The sequence below is a fragment of the Emydura macquarii genome, unplaced genomic scaffold (assembly GCF_026122565.2).
Source record: "Emydura macquarii macquarii isolate MOO-44397 ecotype Brisbane River unplaced genomic scaffold, CSIRO-AGI_Emac_v2 contig_1230, whole genome shotgun sequence".
NCBI classification, from domain to species: Eukaryota; Metazoa; Chordata; order Testudines; family Chelidae; genus Emydura; species Emydura macquarii.
In genome coordinates, this window is record NW_027131367.1 from 6,615,851 (window position 1) to 6,634,442 (window position 18,592).

Sequence of the window (18,592 nt, forward strand, 5' to 3'; positions counted from 1 at the left end):
TCTAGGTTGATTTATTCTCATGACATTTTTATTGCCTTCATCTTTCTGGGCTTTTGTCACCTCTTTTCTTACATAATGATATTACTTCTGTAGGAAAACAACTCAAAACAATGGGAATTTTGCCATTGAATTCAGTGGAAACATGTCAAGCCCTGATGTGTGATAGCATTCAGAGATCAATCCTTCTCCCATGGAAGTCAATTCCAAAGCTCACATTGACTTAAATGAAAGCAGAAGCTGGCCTCTAGTGTATGCTTGTACTATGGATTCACATTTGTAGTCAGTCCTAGTCAATTCTTGCTAGTTCTTGTTTATCCTTTGCCATTTTTTTGGTTAGTTTTTTCCTCCTTAAAATATAATCTTTAATGTCCCCTTTCCAGAAATCAAGACAATTTAAAAATGTTTATTAGGCCTTTGATCTGGTAAACGCCCAGCTCTGGCAAAACAAGGTTTACAACTTGTCAGAGACAGGGTACTTGAAACTGACAGTTTGACTCATCATCTTTCAGGTGGGGGCTTGGGTGTTCTTATCTAGACCTATTGTGTGGTCACCTCGTTTGCTTTTCAACCCTCCCCCTATTAAGTTAAGTCAACACAGTCCTACAGAAAATTCTTATAACTCACCATAATTATACAATAACTTTATCTCACTGATCAGATCACAGACGATGTTCATATAATCACTGCACGTCAGTAGCCGTAGATTAATATATAGCAATTCCACATTCATCACAAAGGCCATATATGTACCGTAGTTAGATAATTGACTTCAACTGGGAACAGGGGGAATCTCTCACTTAGCCAGAGCTCAAACCATTCTGTACATAGATCAACAACATCTTGAATTGTATCTGGAAGCAATAGAAAGTCAGTACAGTGCAGATAGTAATTTTTTCCACTTCCAGGTTTAACCAGAATTGTCCTGGATGTGAAGGTAGCATGTCCAATTACCAATCCTCTAAACCATCGGTTCCTCTCCTTTCACTGAACTAGTGTGCCTTCTGCAGAGTGTACTGCTTTCAGTGTCGCTGCATTCCAATTCCTTAAAGCCTCCATTTGAGGCAGACACTTGCGAGCTTGGGTTAACACACAATGCTGAAGGCAAACTAGGACTGCAAGTTTGTTGGATTACTAGACTGTAAGCATTTAGAATATAAAAGAGAAAGTGCCATGAATGGAGGTCAACAGACACGAACCATAATCAGTAACACAGAGCAACAAGAATTCTGCAGCCTAGAGTGAAATTCCCAATTGATTTTTTTCCCCTTCAGATTTATCTGCAGACTTCTACAGTGACGAATATTCCTCCTTTGTAAATCTTGCATCCAGCGCTTAGTGTGTTAGCGTCTGGATTTTTGAATGGTATCCCTACTTGGGAATTCACAAGTAGTGCAGCAGGTAGATGAATATCGTATACAGGCTTTGAATGCACAGGTGCTGACTTGATGGTGTGAAAGGCCTACCAAAAGGGTGCCATCCCTTGTTAGTGATTAAGAGTTTATATAACTGGACTTTGCATTAATATGGAGTATTCAGAGGTCAGGGAGAACTTCAGATCATGCTTTTCTTTTGAAGAATCAGTTTATCCAAATCTTTTCTATCAAACCACTAAGTCGAAGTCTCACTGTAACATGGGCAGAGAGCCTCTATCTCCCTTTCAGTCTGTCTGTTTTCTCAACCCTTTATGTCATTTTAATCTTTCTGATGGAGACAACTGAGCCCATAAAGCCTCGTATGGTCTGGGACCTTCCTACCCAAGAGGCTACTTTTCTCTTGGTACGCTGGCTAAACAGCTGCACTTCTGCTGACTGCTTCTGCACATTTGATCTCTTGAGAGCCAGACAGAGAGGCACTCATTATGGAGGGTCCTGTGCTGTGAAACTTACCACCTTGGTTGACCCCCAGAACCTGAGTTTTGTCGAGCTTCCAAGTGTGGTCCTTCTGCTTGCTGAAGTGTTTGCTTGATCTTGGGTTAAAAGAGGTGAGGTTCTTAAAGTGATGAGTAGAGATGAGCAATCCAGGCACTGCTGCTGGCAGGCAGGGTATGTTAAATATGAGCTTTCCAGGGTTATGTTTTGATCCAGCAGCTCTGTTAATGAGTTCTTGAATATATGCATATGGCCTAAGATGGCATCTCTGCAAGCTATTGTCCTGTCCTGCCCATGCCTTTTAGAAGTTGCTAGCATCATTGAAAGCCAGTCATAGCCATTGTATGGTGAGTGGTGAATGAGGCTGGGCCTTGTAGTCACTTCATGGCAGAAGTTGCGTTGTGTGTAGTGTACAGTGTAGGCGACCACTTGAAGAGATAAAACAGCCTTCTGGTTAAGGTGCTGGACTAGGCCTCAGAAAACCTGGGTTCAGTGCCTGGCTCTGCCATAGGCTCCCTGTGTGATCTTGGGAACACTGCTTACCCTTCCTGAGCTTTGGTTCTGCACCTGTAAGATAGGAATTGTGATGGTTCCCAGGATAGGGTAAATTCAGTCCCGTGTGTGAGGCACTTAGATAGTAAAGCAATGGTCAGCACCGAAAATCCTAGACAGAAAGAAAAATAATCCATATTCAGTGCACAGTTTGGTTAGTGTGCAGTAAATGGGAGCCTCGCACTGAACAATGGGGATACAATGATTTAAAACCTATAATTTTTGTCCAATCTGAATACTCCAAAGGTGAGCTGAAAAGCTGCTCTGTGAGTCCAGTACCACTTGTGTGTTAGCTCATTCTCTCTTGTCATCCGAGGATTTGGGAGATTGTGGCCTTGGGCAAGTCATTTAGCCTCTCTGGACTTCAGTTGATCCATCTGTACAATGGGGGGTAATTAGGAAGGAGTATGATCTAGTCACTGGATATCACCCTGGATGGGAAGTCAGAAGACCTGTGTTCTAATCCCAACACAGCCACTGACCTGCTGGGTAAGTCACTTTACCTCTCTATGCATCTCTTTCCTGTTGTGTATTTAGAGTGTAAGCTCAGGGAGATGTCTTGTTTTCAGGCTGCTCCTGATTTCTTTCATTTATCACAAGGAAAAGGAGGCCCATGTTAGACTCTTCAGAAATACTGTAGATGTTAATTTCCTTACTCTCCGTGCTGCTCCTGTTATGTGCTTCAGTAGACTTCACATCTCCCATGGTCTGCAGGTAGAGTTGTGGGTGCTCACCTCTTCTGAAAATCACACCCCATGACATGTATATAATCTCCAGTTCTTCATTTGCTTCCCTATTGTGTTGAGTTGATTTATTTCAGTGGTAGATCTAGTGATCCTGGTGCATGGTTTATGTTTCACTTTGAATTTGTAAGGCACTTTGGGATCTTTTTGAGGTGCAAGCCTCTGTATAAATTAAGACATTAATTACATTTGTGTTTTGTTCAGTGTCCTTTCAGGGTCCCATCTCCTCCCACCCAGACTTACTGTCTGGTTCTGGTCTCTCCCCATTTGGTTGGAATGGAGAGAGTCCTTTTATAAAGTTTTAGGCCCATTTGTCAGATGTTCCCCCTGAGATGCTTCAGGTCCCTCATCAGTGAGATGATTTGTTACGGTCCACGGGAAGTTGAGATTGAGGGAACTGGTTCCCCAGAGCTGCAGCCAGTTCATTCTTCTAGGATGAGCCCATACGAATAGAAGGCCATCCAAGCTGACGACTCTTGATTGCTGTCCTGTTGTTATCCCTCTACTGTGTGTCAGGGGAAATCCTTGCTCTTCCTGGATGTTTCAGCTCCAGATGGAGGCTACAGTTGTCAAAGTGAAGGCACAGCACAGTTGATCAATCAAAACAGAATGGAGTTAGTAGATTGATGGAGATATATGCAGACATACACAGTCTTGTCACGTTGCCGGTTCAGAATGATGGGCATCGCGGCTTTTTCACCATTCAGCATTGCTGGAGAGAAGCAGGGGGAGATTTTCAAAGGCACCGAGGGCAGTAAAGTGCTCGCACCCACTGAATGTCTTTGGGAGCTGGGCCCCTCGCTCCCTTCTGTGCCTTTGGAAATCGCCCCGTTCACAGGTAAGAAATTGGCTCCTGCTTCAGAGTCTATTTTATTCGCCAGGACAGGGCCAAAGAACTGAACAGCCATCTTGGTGGGACACACGGAGCCAGATGTTCAAAGCACTCAGCATGTTGGGTGTCACAGTGGGAGATTATGGGTGCTGAGCATCTTTGAAAGCCTGGCTCTTATTTGGGTGTCTAAACTGGAGCTACGCTCGCTTGCAAACCCAGCCCAACAAAGACTAGAACTGTCCGGGTAGCCGTGCATGCAGGGTCTCCATGAGTCTCGTCCTCCTGTTCTGTTCTGCCCCCTACAAGGTTTAAACCTTAAATCTCATTGGGGATTGGGCTCAGAGCATCCTCAGGTGGGTCCGTTGACCTTGTGCTTTCCACCTGGCTGTCAGCTAAGATCTGGAGTCAGAAGTGATAAGAGGGAATCCACTGCTTGCCTGGTCTCTCGTAGCACCATCCTGTTGGGTTCTGCATTGCGGGGGTGAGGATTTGCCTGATTGTGAGTGTTGTGTACAGTGGTATCTTTGCTAATTGCCTTAAAGCAGTGGCACAAACTGGAACAATGCTTCCATCGAGCCTGGAGGCCCATTCCTGATCACCCAGGCTCTCTGCAACTTTGCAAAGTTTACTTTGGAGAGATCTATTCTCCCTTGCCCTATTTATCCTTGCCCTCTTGTTCGGGCTGCATTGTGTCCTGAGGAGACCTTGCTTCTTGAAAGCCCTTTATTTTTAGTCAGTCCAATGAAAAGAGCTTTGCTACAACTTAGTGGGGAGTTGGTCTTTCAAGTCAGTTCCTTCCTTACCCCACCCTTGCTCTCTCTTCCTGAACTTGCTGGCTGCTACCTCATTTCCTACTGTTCTTCTTGCACTTGAAAGCTCACTCGGTGCGGTTTCACCTTCCTCCTTTCGCTGTGCTCTATTCGTTTCTCTTTATTTTCTCCTTAATCTCTGCCTTTGCTTTAGTTCCTCTCTTAAGTCTAACTTTGTGTGTGTGTATTTACCCTTTAGCCTGTGATTCCCTTGTGCTTTCCCTGCCTTCCCCTTGAAGCCTTCACCATGCTTTTGAAATCACACAGCGAGGCCGCTACGTTTGTCCTACATCCCAGTGTGTGTCCATAAATGAAACATTTTCTCTTGTCAGCTGAGATAACTTTATCAGTGCTTCACTTTGCCACAAACAGCAGTAAATTGGAGACTGCATTCTAGCAAGCTGCTGCCTTCTTTGCTTGATTTAGCTCTGCTCTTTCAACCTGGACTTGGGGTTGAAAGGAGGGTGCTTTGCCGTTGGCACTTGAGGGCTTTAAAGCTTGGATTTATTGCTGTGGTCAGTGTTGCTCAGACAGTTGAAATACAGATTTATTTCCTTTTCAAAACCCAGTTACATGGACCAGGGTGTTTGCTCTTGCTCTGGTCTCTGCCCTACAGCCCTGGAGAATTAAGATCAGGTCCAGAATAATATTTTATTTCTGAGATCTTGGAGAAATGAGAGAGAATTTCAAGTAAGTCACTTGTGAGCTTGGATGAGCAACATTTGTAATGACATCAGTGTTAATTTCAAAGGCTTTTGAAAGAGGTCTGCCCTGGAGAGGTACATGCCCAATTATCCTTAGAAGTGTTATCTGTATCAACCAGGATTGCAGATAACATTCCAGTCTTTTTGTATTCGTCCCTGGACTGGTACCAAAAGAGTATAGTGAACTGAAGAAGCCGGGACAGCTCTAAGGATCAGTATCTTGCAAATCATCAGTGTAAAAAATTAATTCTTCACATGATTTCATTGGAAACCCCACAATCTCATTTTTCCAGTGGAGCAATGGATTCATTTAGAGTGAGATTTTCAAAGACATAAAAGACAGCTAGTTGCCCAGTTCCTATTGAAAGTCCAACCTAACTCCTGTTTGTACTGTTGAAAATCTCCCTCTTATGAGCCTTGCTAATTCACAAGGCATCACAGCAATATTCTTATTTATTATTTGTATCATGGACCAGGACCCTATTGTGCTAGGAGCTGTACCTAAGACAGAACAAAAAAAATCCTATCCCTGACACAAAGAACTTAAATAGGCGAGACGGACACAGGGGGAAGAAAGGGGTATCACACAGGCAGAGTGAACAATGTGATAGTGGCAAATGTCATGTTAGTGCCACAATCTTTTGTTTTAGACACTGTAGTCATAAAATATGACTCAGTATGGACCCAGGGAGTAGAACTGATGAACAAGAAGTGCCGTGTTTGCATAGTCACTTTTCTGATCACAACAGTTCTTAGGGGATGGGGAATTATTCTCTTCTTAAAGGGATAAAAACTTTTTTTTGTTTGTTTTGCCTTCTCAGTTGTTCAATGATTTTGGCTTTGAAGCCAAAGGTGATGAAGGTGAAGGTGATGAAATGAAAGCGTTATAGATGTCTTTGGGCAAGAATCTCTTCTCTTCCCTGTAACCACCAATACCTTCTTGGCTTTGGCCCACCACTTCATCAGAAAAAGTGTTTTTCTGTTCCTGGACACACATAACACGTATCTTGCTGCTGATGTGCTCTGTAGGGGTACAGTTGGCTTTGAGGCTGTAATTTTGAACATCAGGGTTTCTCCTGAGATGAAAGAACCATTTAAAAAAAAATGAGACTCTTCATCAATGTCATAGGTGAGGGGCTCATGATATCATGTAGTGGCAGGGGCCTGCATGGGCCACATTCTTCAAGTGACACCACTTTTTATAGCTTAAATCAGCATCTGATGTTCATGTAATAAGAGCCCGTGCCTTAATACAGCTCTGTAGCTAGTATGTTCTAGTGGAGGTGGAAAATAGCTGTGACTGTGGCAGTTTTGAGAATCCGAGTATATTTTCTATCAAGATTCAGTTAACTCCTTTGCACATAGTTTAGTTTATAGAAATAGGGTCCTTTCCTTTTAAATAGTTTGAGCCTCTTCACTGTGTATTTCTTTGAGGTGTAATGTTGTGTAAAGAGCAAAAGACACAACACTCGGGAAACCAGGTTTTCATCTTTTATCGTAAAATATGGTCCAATGGAAAGGCAAAGCAAAACTTGGTAGATGAGGATAATTGCCTGTGTTTATGTGATTGTTATCAAAGGGGAAGTACATGATACTCTGTCTAAAGGAGCCGAACTTGTTGGCTGTCCTGCAAATACAAAAACTATATCATTGTTCGGTTGCAGGAACTACATATCATCACCTGCTTCTCAGGATAGTCATGAGGCTATGACAGCACTCTTCCTTTGCAGGTTCTCAAAGTGCTTTGCAAACTGAAGACTTACAGGTCCCCCTGTGAATTACTGTAAGTCAGTAAGTAATACTATAGCGATATTAAAAAGCCAGGGCAGGAACAGAACCGCAGGGTCCTGCTGACTCCCACGTCCCCCATTTGTCTGCTCACACCACTACACGTCACTCTCCTCTCAGAGCGAGGGAAGGAACCAATGGCTCCTGATTCCCAGGCTTTCTGCTTTAATCATTTGTCCCTCCTTCATTTCAACAAGAACGTTTACAAAAAAAAAAAGACGTAAAAATATCCTACTTCAATTTTGCTTATTCTAAATTGAGCGCGCCCACACACTGACTTGCCTCAAAATAACAAAAGGTGGGAAATGAAAAACAAGGCAGCTACTTCAGTGCAAGCTATTGTGCAGACCAGCCCTAAGAAGCACAAGACAAAGCTCCGCCATATCTTTGATTAGTTATCCCCTCAGTATTTTGGACATAGACCTTCCAACAATTGATATGAAATCGTGTCTTCTGTTTATTGAGGAGTTTTCTGCCTTGTCACCTTGCATTGTACACTCTAGTTAAGTGCTGTGTTCTGTTTGGATTCAATCAACTACCATTTTATTGTTTGAAGCTTCACACAGCTTGAACAGTGCATGTGCAATTTTAAAAGTAGGTCAAGGAAGATGTTACCTTCTTCTCCTGTGTTAAATGTGGTCTGTTGTCAAGATGGGATTTTGTTTGTTTGCTTCTCTGGTGCTCAACAAGAACCAGACACATTTGGGAAAGTCTATTTGATAGTGCTCTTATCTGTGGCTCAGTCTATTTCTTTAGTGCATAGTTTGGTATGAGTATCCCCGGGGGTACGAGAGACACAGGCAGGGGGTACATGGCGAAAAACCCAGTGAAGGAAAACGAGCGGCAGCTGCCAACTTCTGGGGAAGCCAGGTGGCAGCCGCCTGCTTCCCGCCCGGTCCCAGCTCCCAGCTGGGAAGCAGGCGGCCCACACAGTGTGATTTGCCCCAGGCCCGCACCCCCTGGGGACAGCCATGGGGAGCACTACTATCCACACTGGTGGGCCGCTTGTGCCTGCTCATACCTCACAAGTTCCTGCCTGTGTGAGGAGAACCCCACGTGACCCCACCATCAGGCCATAGTGACTGGCTGGCATTGACCTGTGCTCTGATATGGAGGATGGGGAGGAGGAAGGAGGGGAGAAACAGCAGATCAGATCTACCACAGCCACACAACACTGCACAACTCAGAACTCTCCTGCTTTACGAGGAATACAGTCGTCCAGCGGTAAAGGGGAAGAAGGTTGTATTTCTTAGAGTGGAAAATTGAGTGTTGGGGAACTTATTAAAATGTTCAGAAGTTAGGGGGGTACTTGCTACTTAAAAGGTTGAGAAACACTGCTTGAGAGAACCAGTAAACAGATCTAGCTACCTGATTCCCACCCACCAAGCTACAATGTCTTTAGCAAAACTGTCTTCGTTTTTTCTTAGTTCTCTAACCTGTCGCTTGCTGTGGCTTTTCTTCTCTTTTAGTTGTGCCCTGTGGCCAAGAGCCCTCAGTGCCTTCTCAGGCAGTAGTGAACTTTAAGAACAAAACAATAGCCATACTGGGTCAGACCGATGGTCCATCTGGCCCATATCCTGTCTTCTGACAGTGGCCAATGCCAGATGCTTCAGAGGGAATAAACAGAACAGCGCAATTTGTCAAGTGATCCATCCCCTGTTGTTCAGACCTAGCATCTGGCAGTCAGAGGCTTAGGGGCACCCAGGGCATGAGGTTGCATCCTTGACCATCTTGGTTAATAGCCATTGATGGACCTGTCCTCCAGGAACTTATCTAATTCTTTTTTGAACCCACTTATACTTTTGGCCTTCACAACATCCACTGGCAATGAGTTCCACAGGTTGACTGTGTATTAGGTGAAGAAGTACTTCCTTTTGTTTGTTTTTAAACCTGCTGTCTATTAATTTCATTGAGTGAGCTCCCCTCCCTCGGTTCTTGTGTCATGTGAAGGGGTAAATAACACTTCCTTATTCACTTTCTCCACACCATTCATGATTTTATAGACTTCTATCATATCCCCCCTTAGTTGTCATTTTTCCAAGATGAACAGTCCCAGTCTTTTTAATCTCTCCTCATATGGAAGCTATTCTGTACCCCAAGTCATTTTTGCTGCCCTTCTCTATCTTTTTTGAGATGGGGTGAACACAACTGCAGGAAGTATTCAATGTGTGAGCATATTGTGGATTTATATAGTGGCATTATAATAAGTATTTTCTATCTTATTATCTATCCGTTGCCTAATGGTTCTTAACATTATGTTAATGTTTTTGACTGCTGCTTAAAATTGAACAGCTGTTTTCAGAAAATTATCCACAGTGACTCCAAGAACTCTTTCTTGAGTGGTAACAGCTAATTTAGACCTAATCATTTTGTATGTATACTTGGATTATGTTTTCCAGTGTGCATTTCTTTGCATTTATCCACATTGAATTTAATTTGCCATTTTGTTACCCAGTCAGCCAGTTTTGTGAGATCCCTTTGTAATTCTTCACAGTCTGCTCCGGGCTTAATTATCTTGGGGAATTTTGTATCATTTGCAAACGTTGCCACTTCACTGTTTACCTCTTTTTCCAGATCATTTATGAATGTGTTAAACAGCACTGGTCCCAGTACAGATCCCAGAGGGGCCCTGTTATTTACCTCTGCACTATGTAAACTGACCATGTATTCCTACCCTTTGTTTCCTGCCTTTTAACCAATGACTGATCCATGTGAGGACCTTCCCTCTTATCCCACGACTGCTTACTTTGCTTAAGAGCCTTTGATAAAACTTTTAATAAATAAAATTATGACCTTTGGTAAAATCTTGTCAATTTGCAATGTCACCTGGAAGGCCTGCTGAGAGTGACTGAATTCTGCAAATCAGTGAGTAAGTGAACAACACAATAAAAAGTAAATAAGGTGAGGCTAATGCATTGCACAATGTACTTCATTCATTTATCTAGCAGATGTATAGTCCGCAGTGCATTTGGTAAAATAATGAACTGTTAAATTATGAGAATTCATTCTAGCCCCCTGGTGGTAAATTGTTCCTCAAAGGAGTGGAAAGACTATAATTCACACAGAAAAATGGCTCTGTGCATGTGTTGTTAAGTGCAGATCACTGTGGTTCTCCAGTGTGCATGGCTTTGTGATGTGTTTAGGATCTTTGTGGATGAAAAGCTCTAGACCAGGGTTCTCAACCTTTTCCTTTCTGTGCCCGCCCCCCATGCTACAAAAACTCCACCGCCCACCTGTGCCACAACAACTGTCTTTCTGCACAGCCAGTAGATTAAAAGCCAGGGCCCGCGTTTGGGGTAGCAAGTAGGGCTAGTCTCACACCAGCTCTGCTCTCTGGTTTATTTTGGGACACCTCCTGAAACCCACTTACGGCCCCCCAGAGGGCCCTGGACCCCAGGTTGAGAACCACTGCTCCAGATAAATATAAGATATGATTTGAGCTTTGATCCTGCAAAGATGTTTACACCTGTGCTTCACTTTACACACTGTGCGTAGTCCCACTGACTTTAGTGGTATTAATTCCAAGTCCTACATGTGAGCCTGTGTGTAAATCTTTGCAGGATTTGGGCTCCAGAGTGTAAAATCTCTGGGACAGGGGATGGCTCTTACCATGTAATAGTAGCTTAACAACACTTGTCTACCACACAGGGGGGGTGGAAGGATAAAGACTGTGAGGCACTCAAGTCATAGAAGTTCCTAAGAGAGAGAATTAGATGGGATCCCAGTTTTGGTTGTGGCATGTATGCAATTCAGTAACGCCAATGATAAACAATAATCACTCTATACTGAGAATACTGTATGTGCGTGTACATCCCCAGAGCTGGATGCATACATCTCTGTGGCAATGTGTTCAGCAAGTCCGTGAGCCCTTGGGGAGTAAAACTGAATAAAGCTCTGTGACAATCAGTCCCATTTGGTTCAAATGCTCCCTCTGTCTGGGGAGTTTGTGATTTTTTAAAAACTGTTTATTTCAGCTCGACCTAAATAAGCACTAAGGGGAAAAGGGAAAAGATTTATGTCACTTACAGACCCTCAAGAAAGCGACGCTGGAAATAGATTGGCTGCGCAACAGTCCCTGCTAATCACGCCATCTTTTCTCCCCTCCAGCTATTCCTTATTGTGGTCTTGAACCCCGATGCTCTTTGGAATGAGCGTGTGTGGCAGGAAGGCTTTGACTCTGCTCAGCAGTGTGTTTGCTGTATGCGGCTTGGGGCTCTTAGGAATTGCCGTGAGCACCGACTACTGGCTCTACCTGGAAGAGGGAATCATCCTGCCGCAGAATCAGAGCACTGAAATCAAAATGTCGCTGCACTCTGGCCTCTGGAGGGTCTGCTTTTTGGCAGGTATGGTGCTCTGTACAAAGAACTATTTATTCACTCTTGTGATTTTCACACCATCTTCAGTGAGGAAGCTTTGCCCAGTAGAGCAGAGGACTGGGAGCCAGGGATTTTCGTTGTCATTCCTGTCTTTGCCACAGAGGTCCTGCACAACCTTGGGCAAGCCACTTAACCACTTCTGTGCTTCTGTTTCCCCAGTTGCACAGAGTGTTTGGGGTGGTATAATTCCTTACGACTCGATTGTAACTTTACGTCTGCCCTGAGTGAACGGTGCTCAGGAGCATAGCAGGGAAGGAATTGCTCTGTCACGATTCTCTCTCTGGTTCTCCCCATACTCCGGCAGGGAAGTAACCTGTTTCCGGATGTGGTATGGGAGGGGCTAAACCAAGACTCCATTCTTTGCTCCTGCCCACCCTCTTTCTGCCCACCTGTGCAGTGGGGAGTAGCAGCCCCATGGAGGTTGCTTCCCCCTCCCCCAAGTGCGTGACCTGTGATGTAAGTAGTCTGCACAAGGAGCTGACAGTTCTTGCTTGCATGATGTTATGAGGGCACAGTCTTGCTCTTTTGTCTATAAAATGGTTTGAGATGCGGAGGTGTCTGGTGCTTTAGAAAAGCAAAGAACGATTAGCTCCAGCAGTTCCCCAGGAGGGTTGCAAGGTTTGCACCACTGGTTGAAAACGGTCCCAGGCTAGACTAACCCAAATAGTTTTCCAAAGGGGACCAAGCCTGTGGCAGAGCTAGGGGTCAACCAGATGTCCCGATTCACAGTTTTGTGCTTTTTACCCACCAGACCATCCATTTTGATTAATAGTGTATTTTGTATCAAATGTTAAACCTTTGTTTGCCTCATCAGAGGGCATCCTAAGCCAAGCCCTCTCCAGCTAATTTAGAATTACATGGTCTGTCGACATCCCCCACATTGCCAATTAGCTTTGAGATTTCTCCTATTCAGGAACAGCTGTTTACATGCAGTTTGTTTGACAAAGCACTGTAGCACACCATTCATTTGCCCTCTTTGTTTTCACCCAATAGCCTTACCCAGGTACTTCCCACACGTTGGGCTTTGGGTTCTTTCCATTTCCACTGCCCCCCAATAAATGTTCAGATTGACCAGCACAATGAGAGTGCTGTATTTGTTGAGCTGATCAGTTTCTGAGCGATACATGAGACCAGCTAACAGTACTCCCCTAGCTATTACTCTTTTGCCTGTGACATTTTAAAAAGCCAAGTAGCAGATCCCTCAAGGATATGGTAGCTAGTAGGCATCTTGCATCATACACTAACACTTATGACTCAAAGAGCACCAAAAAAGCAAGTTTCTTTTGCATGTACTGAAATTCAGTTTAAAAAAACCAACTTCTATTAAAGAAAACATTTTAATTCAATTACAAGATTAAATCAGGCTCTTCTTCCTGCAGGTGAAGAGCGTGGCCGGTGTTTTACTATAGAATATGTCATGCCCATGAATGTCCAGCTGACATCTGAATCAACAGTCAGTGTTCTAAGTAGGTGGTTTATTTATGGTTTTGTTCTATCATTTATTCCTTGCAGCCTGCTAACATACTGGAGGGTAGCTAGGAAATTACTTCAGAACTCAGGACACAAAGGGGGCCTTCTGATTCCCTGTTGGTGTTGTGTTGTAACGTACAACTGGGTGTTTATGTACAACTCCACGTTTTACTTGGTGAAATGCTAAACATGCTGAGAAGTGTCTGATTATGCCTTCCCCAATGGTCGGAAGCTCACAGAGGCTACAAGCCAGATCCTGCATCTGAGAGAGATTCCTGTTGTTGCTGGAGTAGTCAAGGCCAGTGGGTTGTTTTTTTTGTTTGTTTTTTTTTTAATAGATGATTTTACATTCTCTTCTCACTGGTGACAAGAGCTGGAGACGAATAATTTGCAGCAGCAGGTATTACAGCCCGTACAGTTTGAGGCATTGTGCACTGATTTAGACCCCCTGTGGGGTGGGATGAATTAAGGATGGAATGTCACAACTCTCACTGTCCAGTCTTTTGTTTTGTTTTTGCCACTTCTACGTGTGAACCTTAACAGTGCTTGGTATATTTTTGAGACAATAAATATAAGTATTTAGTGAAAAGTCTTGCAACGATACCACAAAAAATATCAGATGTGCATTTGTAATGGTTCAGGTGGAAACCACTGGGAATGCAAACATTAACAGATGTTTTCTCAGCCAGGTATAGTTGCACCATCGGTCAACTGCTTAGCAAAGTAGGTTTGGTGTGTGTGGGCTTGGGTGTCTCAAGCATGCACATGAGACTTAAACATGGAACAGGAAAGGAAAAAGAGAGATCTATGGAATGCTACAAATTGGAGACGTAAAGGACTTGTCCTATGCTATCTAGCCCGGTTCTGATGTTATGTGGAGGGTTAACTTTGTTCTCATTTTTCCTCCCTCTTTTACAACCAGAGATGATTCGTTCTGCTACCCCTTTCCCTTTGGTCAGCCTCTTTTTCATGTTCATCGGGTTTATACTAAGCAATATTGGACACATTCGGCCTCACAGAACCATCCTGGCCTTTGTATCAGGAATCTTCTTCATTCTGTCTGGTGAGTTTCATTGGCACATACTTAACATTGCACTTGCTGCCTCATCTGCCTTGGTTTTCTCTGAAAGCCCTTGTACTTGGGGGAAGAAATAATAGCCATGTAAACCACTCAGATCTGTAGGGCTGCAGTAAAGCTGTGTTAAATCCTTACTTTGGGCTACATTGTGCCATGGTTTTTTTTTTTAAATCAATGGTGGGATGGCACATTATGGCTAGACCTGGTCAAAAATTTGTCATCAAAACTATTTTTTTTTAAGATGAAAAATGGCTTTTCAAGAAAATGGAAATTATGTGAAAAATGACCTTTTTCATCAAAAGATTTGGGGCTTTCATCAATAGCTTTATGTGAAAATTATCCTAGGGAAAGAAAAATTCCCAACCAGCTTTAATTATGACCGCTTCACTTGGTCTGTGACACGATACCATGCAGTCTCTTAGCTTGGCACAATATATTAGCCTCAGCCGCAGGAATACCAGACCTATTGAGCCAAAGAAAATCAATATTAATATTTACATCTCATAAGATACATCTAGAAATGATGATGAAAAAAATACTTGACCCTAAAACTATTTTCCGTAGCTCCTTTTTTTTTTTAAACTACTCATTCTTGAGGCAAGTGAAAAAAACCAGTGGTGAGAGGATTTTCTTTTTGTAGTTTTCAGCATTCTCCAATATCTCTTAGCTTATTGTTTTGGTAACTTCAGGCACTCTTGACTTGGTCTGCACGTCTGTTCAGTGCAGGATGTAAATGGTAGCTCTTTAACAGCCTGGTTTGGAATTGCAGTGATGTCATGAGACATGTCGGAGACTTCATCCACAATTTCACTCCCACAAGATTGGACTCTTTAAAAAAACCAAACAAAACCAAACCAAAACACCAAGGTCCCTTATTTCTTATGGCAAGTCAGTCACAGAGGATGTTTGAAACTTTAAAATAGCTGGGCTATTTCTACATGAGACCAGTGAATGTTTTATACATTGCATTAGACGAGTGCTAAACAAACAGCTGTGACAGCTGAGTTTAAAAGCATTTTCGTACACAGATCACTTGTAGTGGAGAAGACTCGTGTTTATGAACCTAATGGTTTGACTAAAATGACATAAATGTGTTGATCAGTTCAGTGGGTGAGAAATCTGTTCCAGATTTCCCCAATTTTTTGAAATGCAACCTACATATTTTAAATTTTACATACACGTTTTTTCTTAAAGGAGGAACCACCAATGAGCTGTTTTGTGTCTTTAGTGGAAAACATTTCCTTCTGTCACACTCCCTTCTCTCTCCCCAGGTTTATCTCTGGTTGTGGGGCTGGTGCTGTACATCTCCAGCATAAATGACGAGATGCTGAACCAGACCAAGGACTCAGAGACTTACTTCAGTTATAAATACGGATGGTCATTTGCCTTCTCCGCTATCTCTTTCCTTCTCACAGAGGTACTTGTCAGTCGTGAGCTCTCTGAAGTGCCTAAAAGGGCATATCTGCACTGCCCCACAGCTCAAACTATAGGGATGTGAATAGCTGTGTGTGGACCAAAGGGCAGCTGCACTACAACTCCCCGGGGTGGATGTTAACTAAAAGGTTCCTAGTCCTCTTCAGCCAGGACTCCATTAATGCAAAGTAGGACGCTTTCATTCACTCCCGCAGTGTCCACACGGGGGAGTTAGAGCACAGCACTTTCGTGCTCACTGCTATTCACACCCTTGTAGTCCAAACTGCAGGGGCAATGTAGACGTAACCTTAAAAACTTGTCCTGTTCTCAGGAGTTAAAATATTGGCTGTTGGGCCAAGCATTGGGAATTGGTTGTCATGAAAAGGAGGTCTGTGGTGATGTGGGCAGGACCCTTTGGGAGCCCAAAATCATGAACAGACATTTATATGGAATGACGAACAGACGACCTGATCCTGGGGCCATTAATTGAGCCCGTGTCTCCTGCCAGCCAGTGAAAACCCTGAATGCCAGTGGTCAAAGTAGGTTGAATCAGGAGAAGCAGGAGCACCTTGGGGACAGGTGTATTGTTATCCCCGGGTTACAGACGGGGAAGCCGAGGCAGAAGTGACTTATCCAAGTCGGGAGGCCGCTCATCCAGTTATGAACCGTTCTGTCCTCTTTTTGGGTGGTTTGTCCCCTGTCTGGTACTGACAAACCCGGCCGTGGTTTTGTCTGAGATTGGCTGGGGGACTAAGAGCAATGTCATGCTGGCAGGGGCAGGGCGGAACACTCTTAAAATGCCCCCCCCCCCCCGCCCCCTGGTGCGGTGTGACCTTGCGTGTGCTGTGCGTGAGAGGCCATGCTGGTGGGGGTGGGGTGGTGCACGCCTCAAAACGGTGCCCCCCTGTGTGGCATGACCTCACATGTGCTGTGAGTGAGATGTCATGCCTGTGGAGGTGGGATAGTGCGCGCCTCAAAATGGTGTCCCCCTGTGTGGTGTGACCTTGTCTGCACTGTGCACGAAGGTCAAGTCGGTGAAGGCGGTGTGGTGTGCGCCTCAAAAGGGTGTCCCCCTGTGCGACATGACCTTGCGTGCGCTGGGTGCGAGAGGTCATGCCAGTGGAGGTGGGGTGGTGCGCGCCTCGATGTAGTATCCCCCGGAGCGGCACGACCTCGCATGCAGTGTGCGTGAGAGGTCATGCCGGTGGGGGTGGGGTAGTGCATTCCTCAGAATGGTGTGCGCCTTCGCGGGGTGATCTCGCACGTGCTGTGTGTGAGAGGCCATCTTTGGGGAGCGGGCGGGAGGCACATCACACCGTTCCCGGAAGTACTGGAACGGCCACCCTATCCCCAAGGTCTTGCCGCAAGTCATTTGCAGAAGCAAGGAAAAGAAACTAGGTCTCCAGGCATCCACTCTGATGCCCTGCCTCTTAGACCACGCTGCTTTCGTAAACACACCATGGCAATGGCAGTACAGCTCCCAAGTATCCTTCATTCCTTAGGATTAAATGTCAACCCAGTTCCCTACCCTGGGAATAGCGTTTGTTTCGTTTTCTCCCCTTTAGAGTGCCGGTGTGATGTCAGTCTACCTGTTCATGAAACGATATACTGCCGAGGAGATGTACAGACCCCACCCTGGCTTCTACCGCCCCCGTCTTAGCAACTGCTCGGATTACTCAGGGCAGTTCTTGCATCCAGATGCCTGGGTGCGCGGACGCAGCCCCTCCGATATTTCCAGTGATGCCTCTCTCCAGATGAACAGTAACTACCCTGCTCTGCTCAAATGTCCTGATTACGATCAAATGTCATCCTCCCCATGTTGAATGGCAATTAACGCCATTGCCTATTTGGAAATAAGAGCAAACAGCTGCTGTGTCCTGACTCGATTCGTCATTTTTAGGCCACTCTTTCAGGACAGTCCTCTGTTTATATGATCGTAAATGGTGTTAATCATTGCCTAGAGAGTGTTGGGTGTTTGTTTTTTTAAATGATGCTTACCTGCATATCTGCAATACATCTAAGGTCCTGATCCCCCAGCCATTCCACACACCTGACAAATAGTAGCTTTGGATGTGGACTAGATGCAGGATTGGGCTCAGAGAGGGTTTCATATCAGAGACCCGCCATTAGCAAAAATGCATTTCATGGTAGGTGGCACAAGCTTGTGTATTAGTATCATTTTGCTGTCGATTTATTGGCATGAACGATACATGTAAATTTCAAAGTAATGGTATTAATTAGAAAAGTACAGATTGCATCTTGATTTGTCATTTACAGTGACGGACCATCTCATCATTGCTGTGCATCATTTCTAAGTAGGCCATAATGATCAATAGCCACCCATACCAACTAAACCTCAGAGGTCTATAACTGAGTTAGGTTCCCATTGACGTTCTGTGGGAGCCAAGACACTCACTTAGGACTCCTGGCAAATCACGCCCTAAATCACTCATGTTAGATCTCTTTCCAGTATGACCGTTGTGTTAAGCTTCCCTGTTAGTGAAAACTTTTGACATCAGAAAGGCAAATTCTTGAAACAAAGGGTCAGATCCTCTGTTGGTATAAACTGCCATAGCTCCGCAGAAGTCTGCTGATTTCCCCCGCACTGAAGAGCTGGCCCAAATTTTATATTTTACAGAAAATGACATACATTATTTCAGGCTTGATCAATTTTGCAGCTTGCCTTACTTGGGGACCTTGTCATTCATGAAAAGTTAATGTTATACACTTTGGTCTTGGAGGACTGAGAGCTACCAGCAGATGAATATCGGTCAGTTTCTATATGAAGTTTGTTAAACTGATGGTGAAAATCCATATACAATACTATTGTTAAAAAACAAAGCAAGATTACTGAAAGAACTGTGTCAGAATTTATGGTTTCTACTTTTGTTTTTTAATGGCTTCAGAAAATCCTTTTTTTGGTATGTTATATTTGAGTTTAAAGTTTGACTGTACTAAA

At 44.1% G+C, this 18,592-nt stretch overlaps 1 protein-coding gene across 1 annotated transcript in view; it reads left to right on the top strand.

Annotated features, from left to right (window-relative positions):
* CACNG5 (calcium voltage-gated channel auxiliary subunit gamma 5) overlaps positions 1-18,231 on the top strand; it is a 32,895-nt gene extending 14,664 nt beyond the window's left edge. The window contains exons 2-6 of the mRNA XM_067547807.1: positions 11,404-11,639; positions 13,052-13,138; positions 14,065-14,205; positions 15,492-15,637; positions 17,199-18,231. Of these exons, the coding sequence (XP_067403908.1) occupies positions 11,432-11,639; positions 13,052-13,138; positions 14,065-14,205; positions 15,492-15,637; positions 17,199-17,456 (840 nt within the window). The 5' untranslated portion in view covers positions 11,404-11,431 and the 3' untranslated portion in view covers positions 17,457-18,231. The remainder of the gene's footprint in view (positions 1-11,403; positions 11,640-13,051; positions 13,139-14,064; positions 14,206-15,491; positions 15,638-17,198) is intronic.
* Positions 18,232-18,592: the final 361 nt, after the last annotated feature.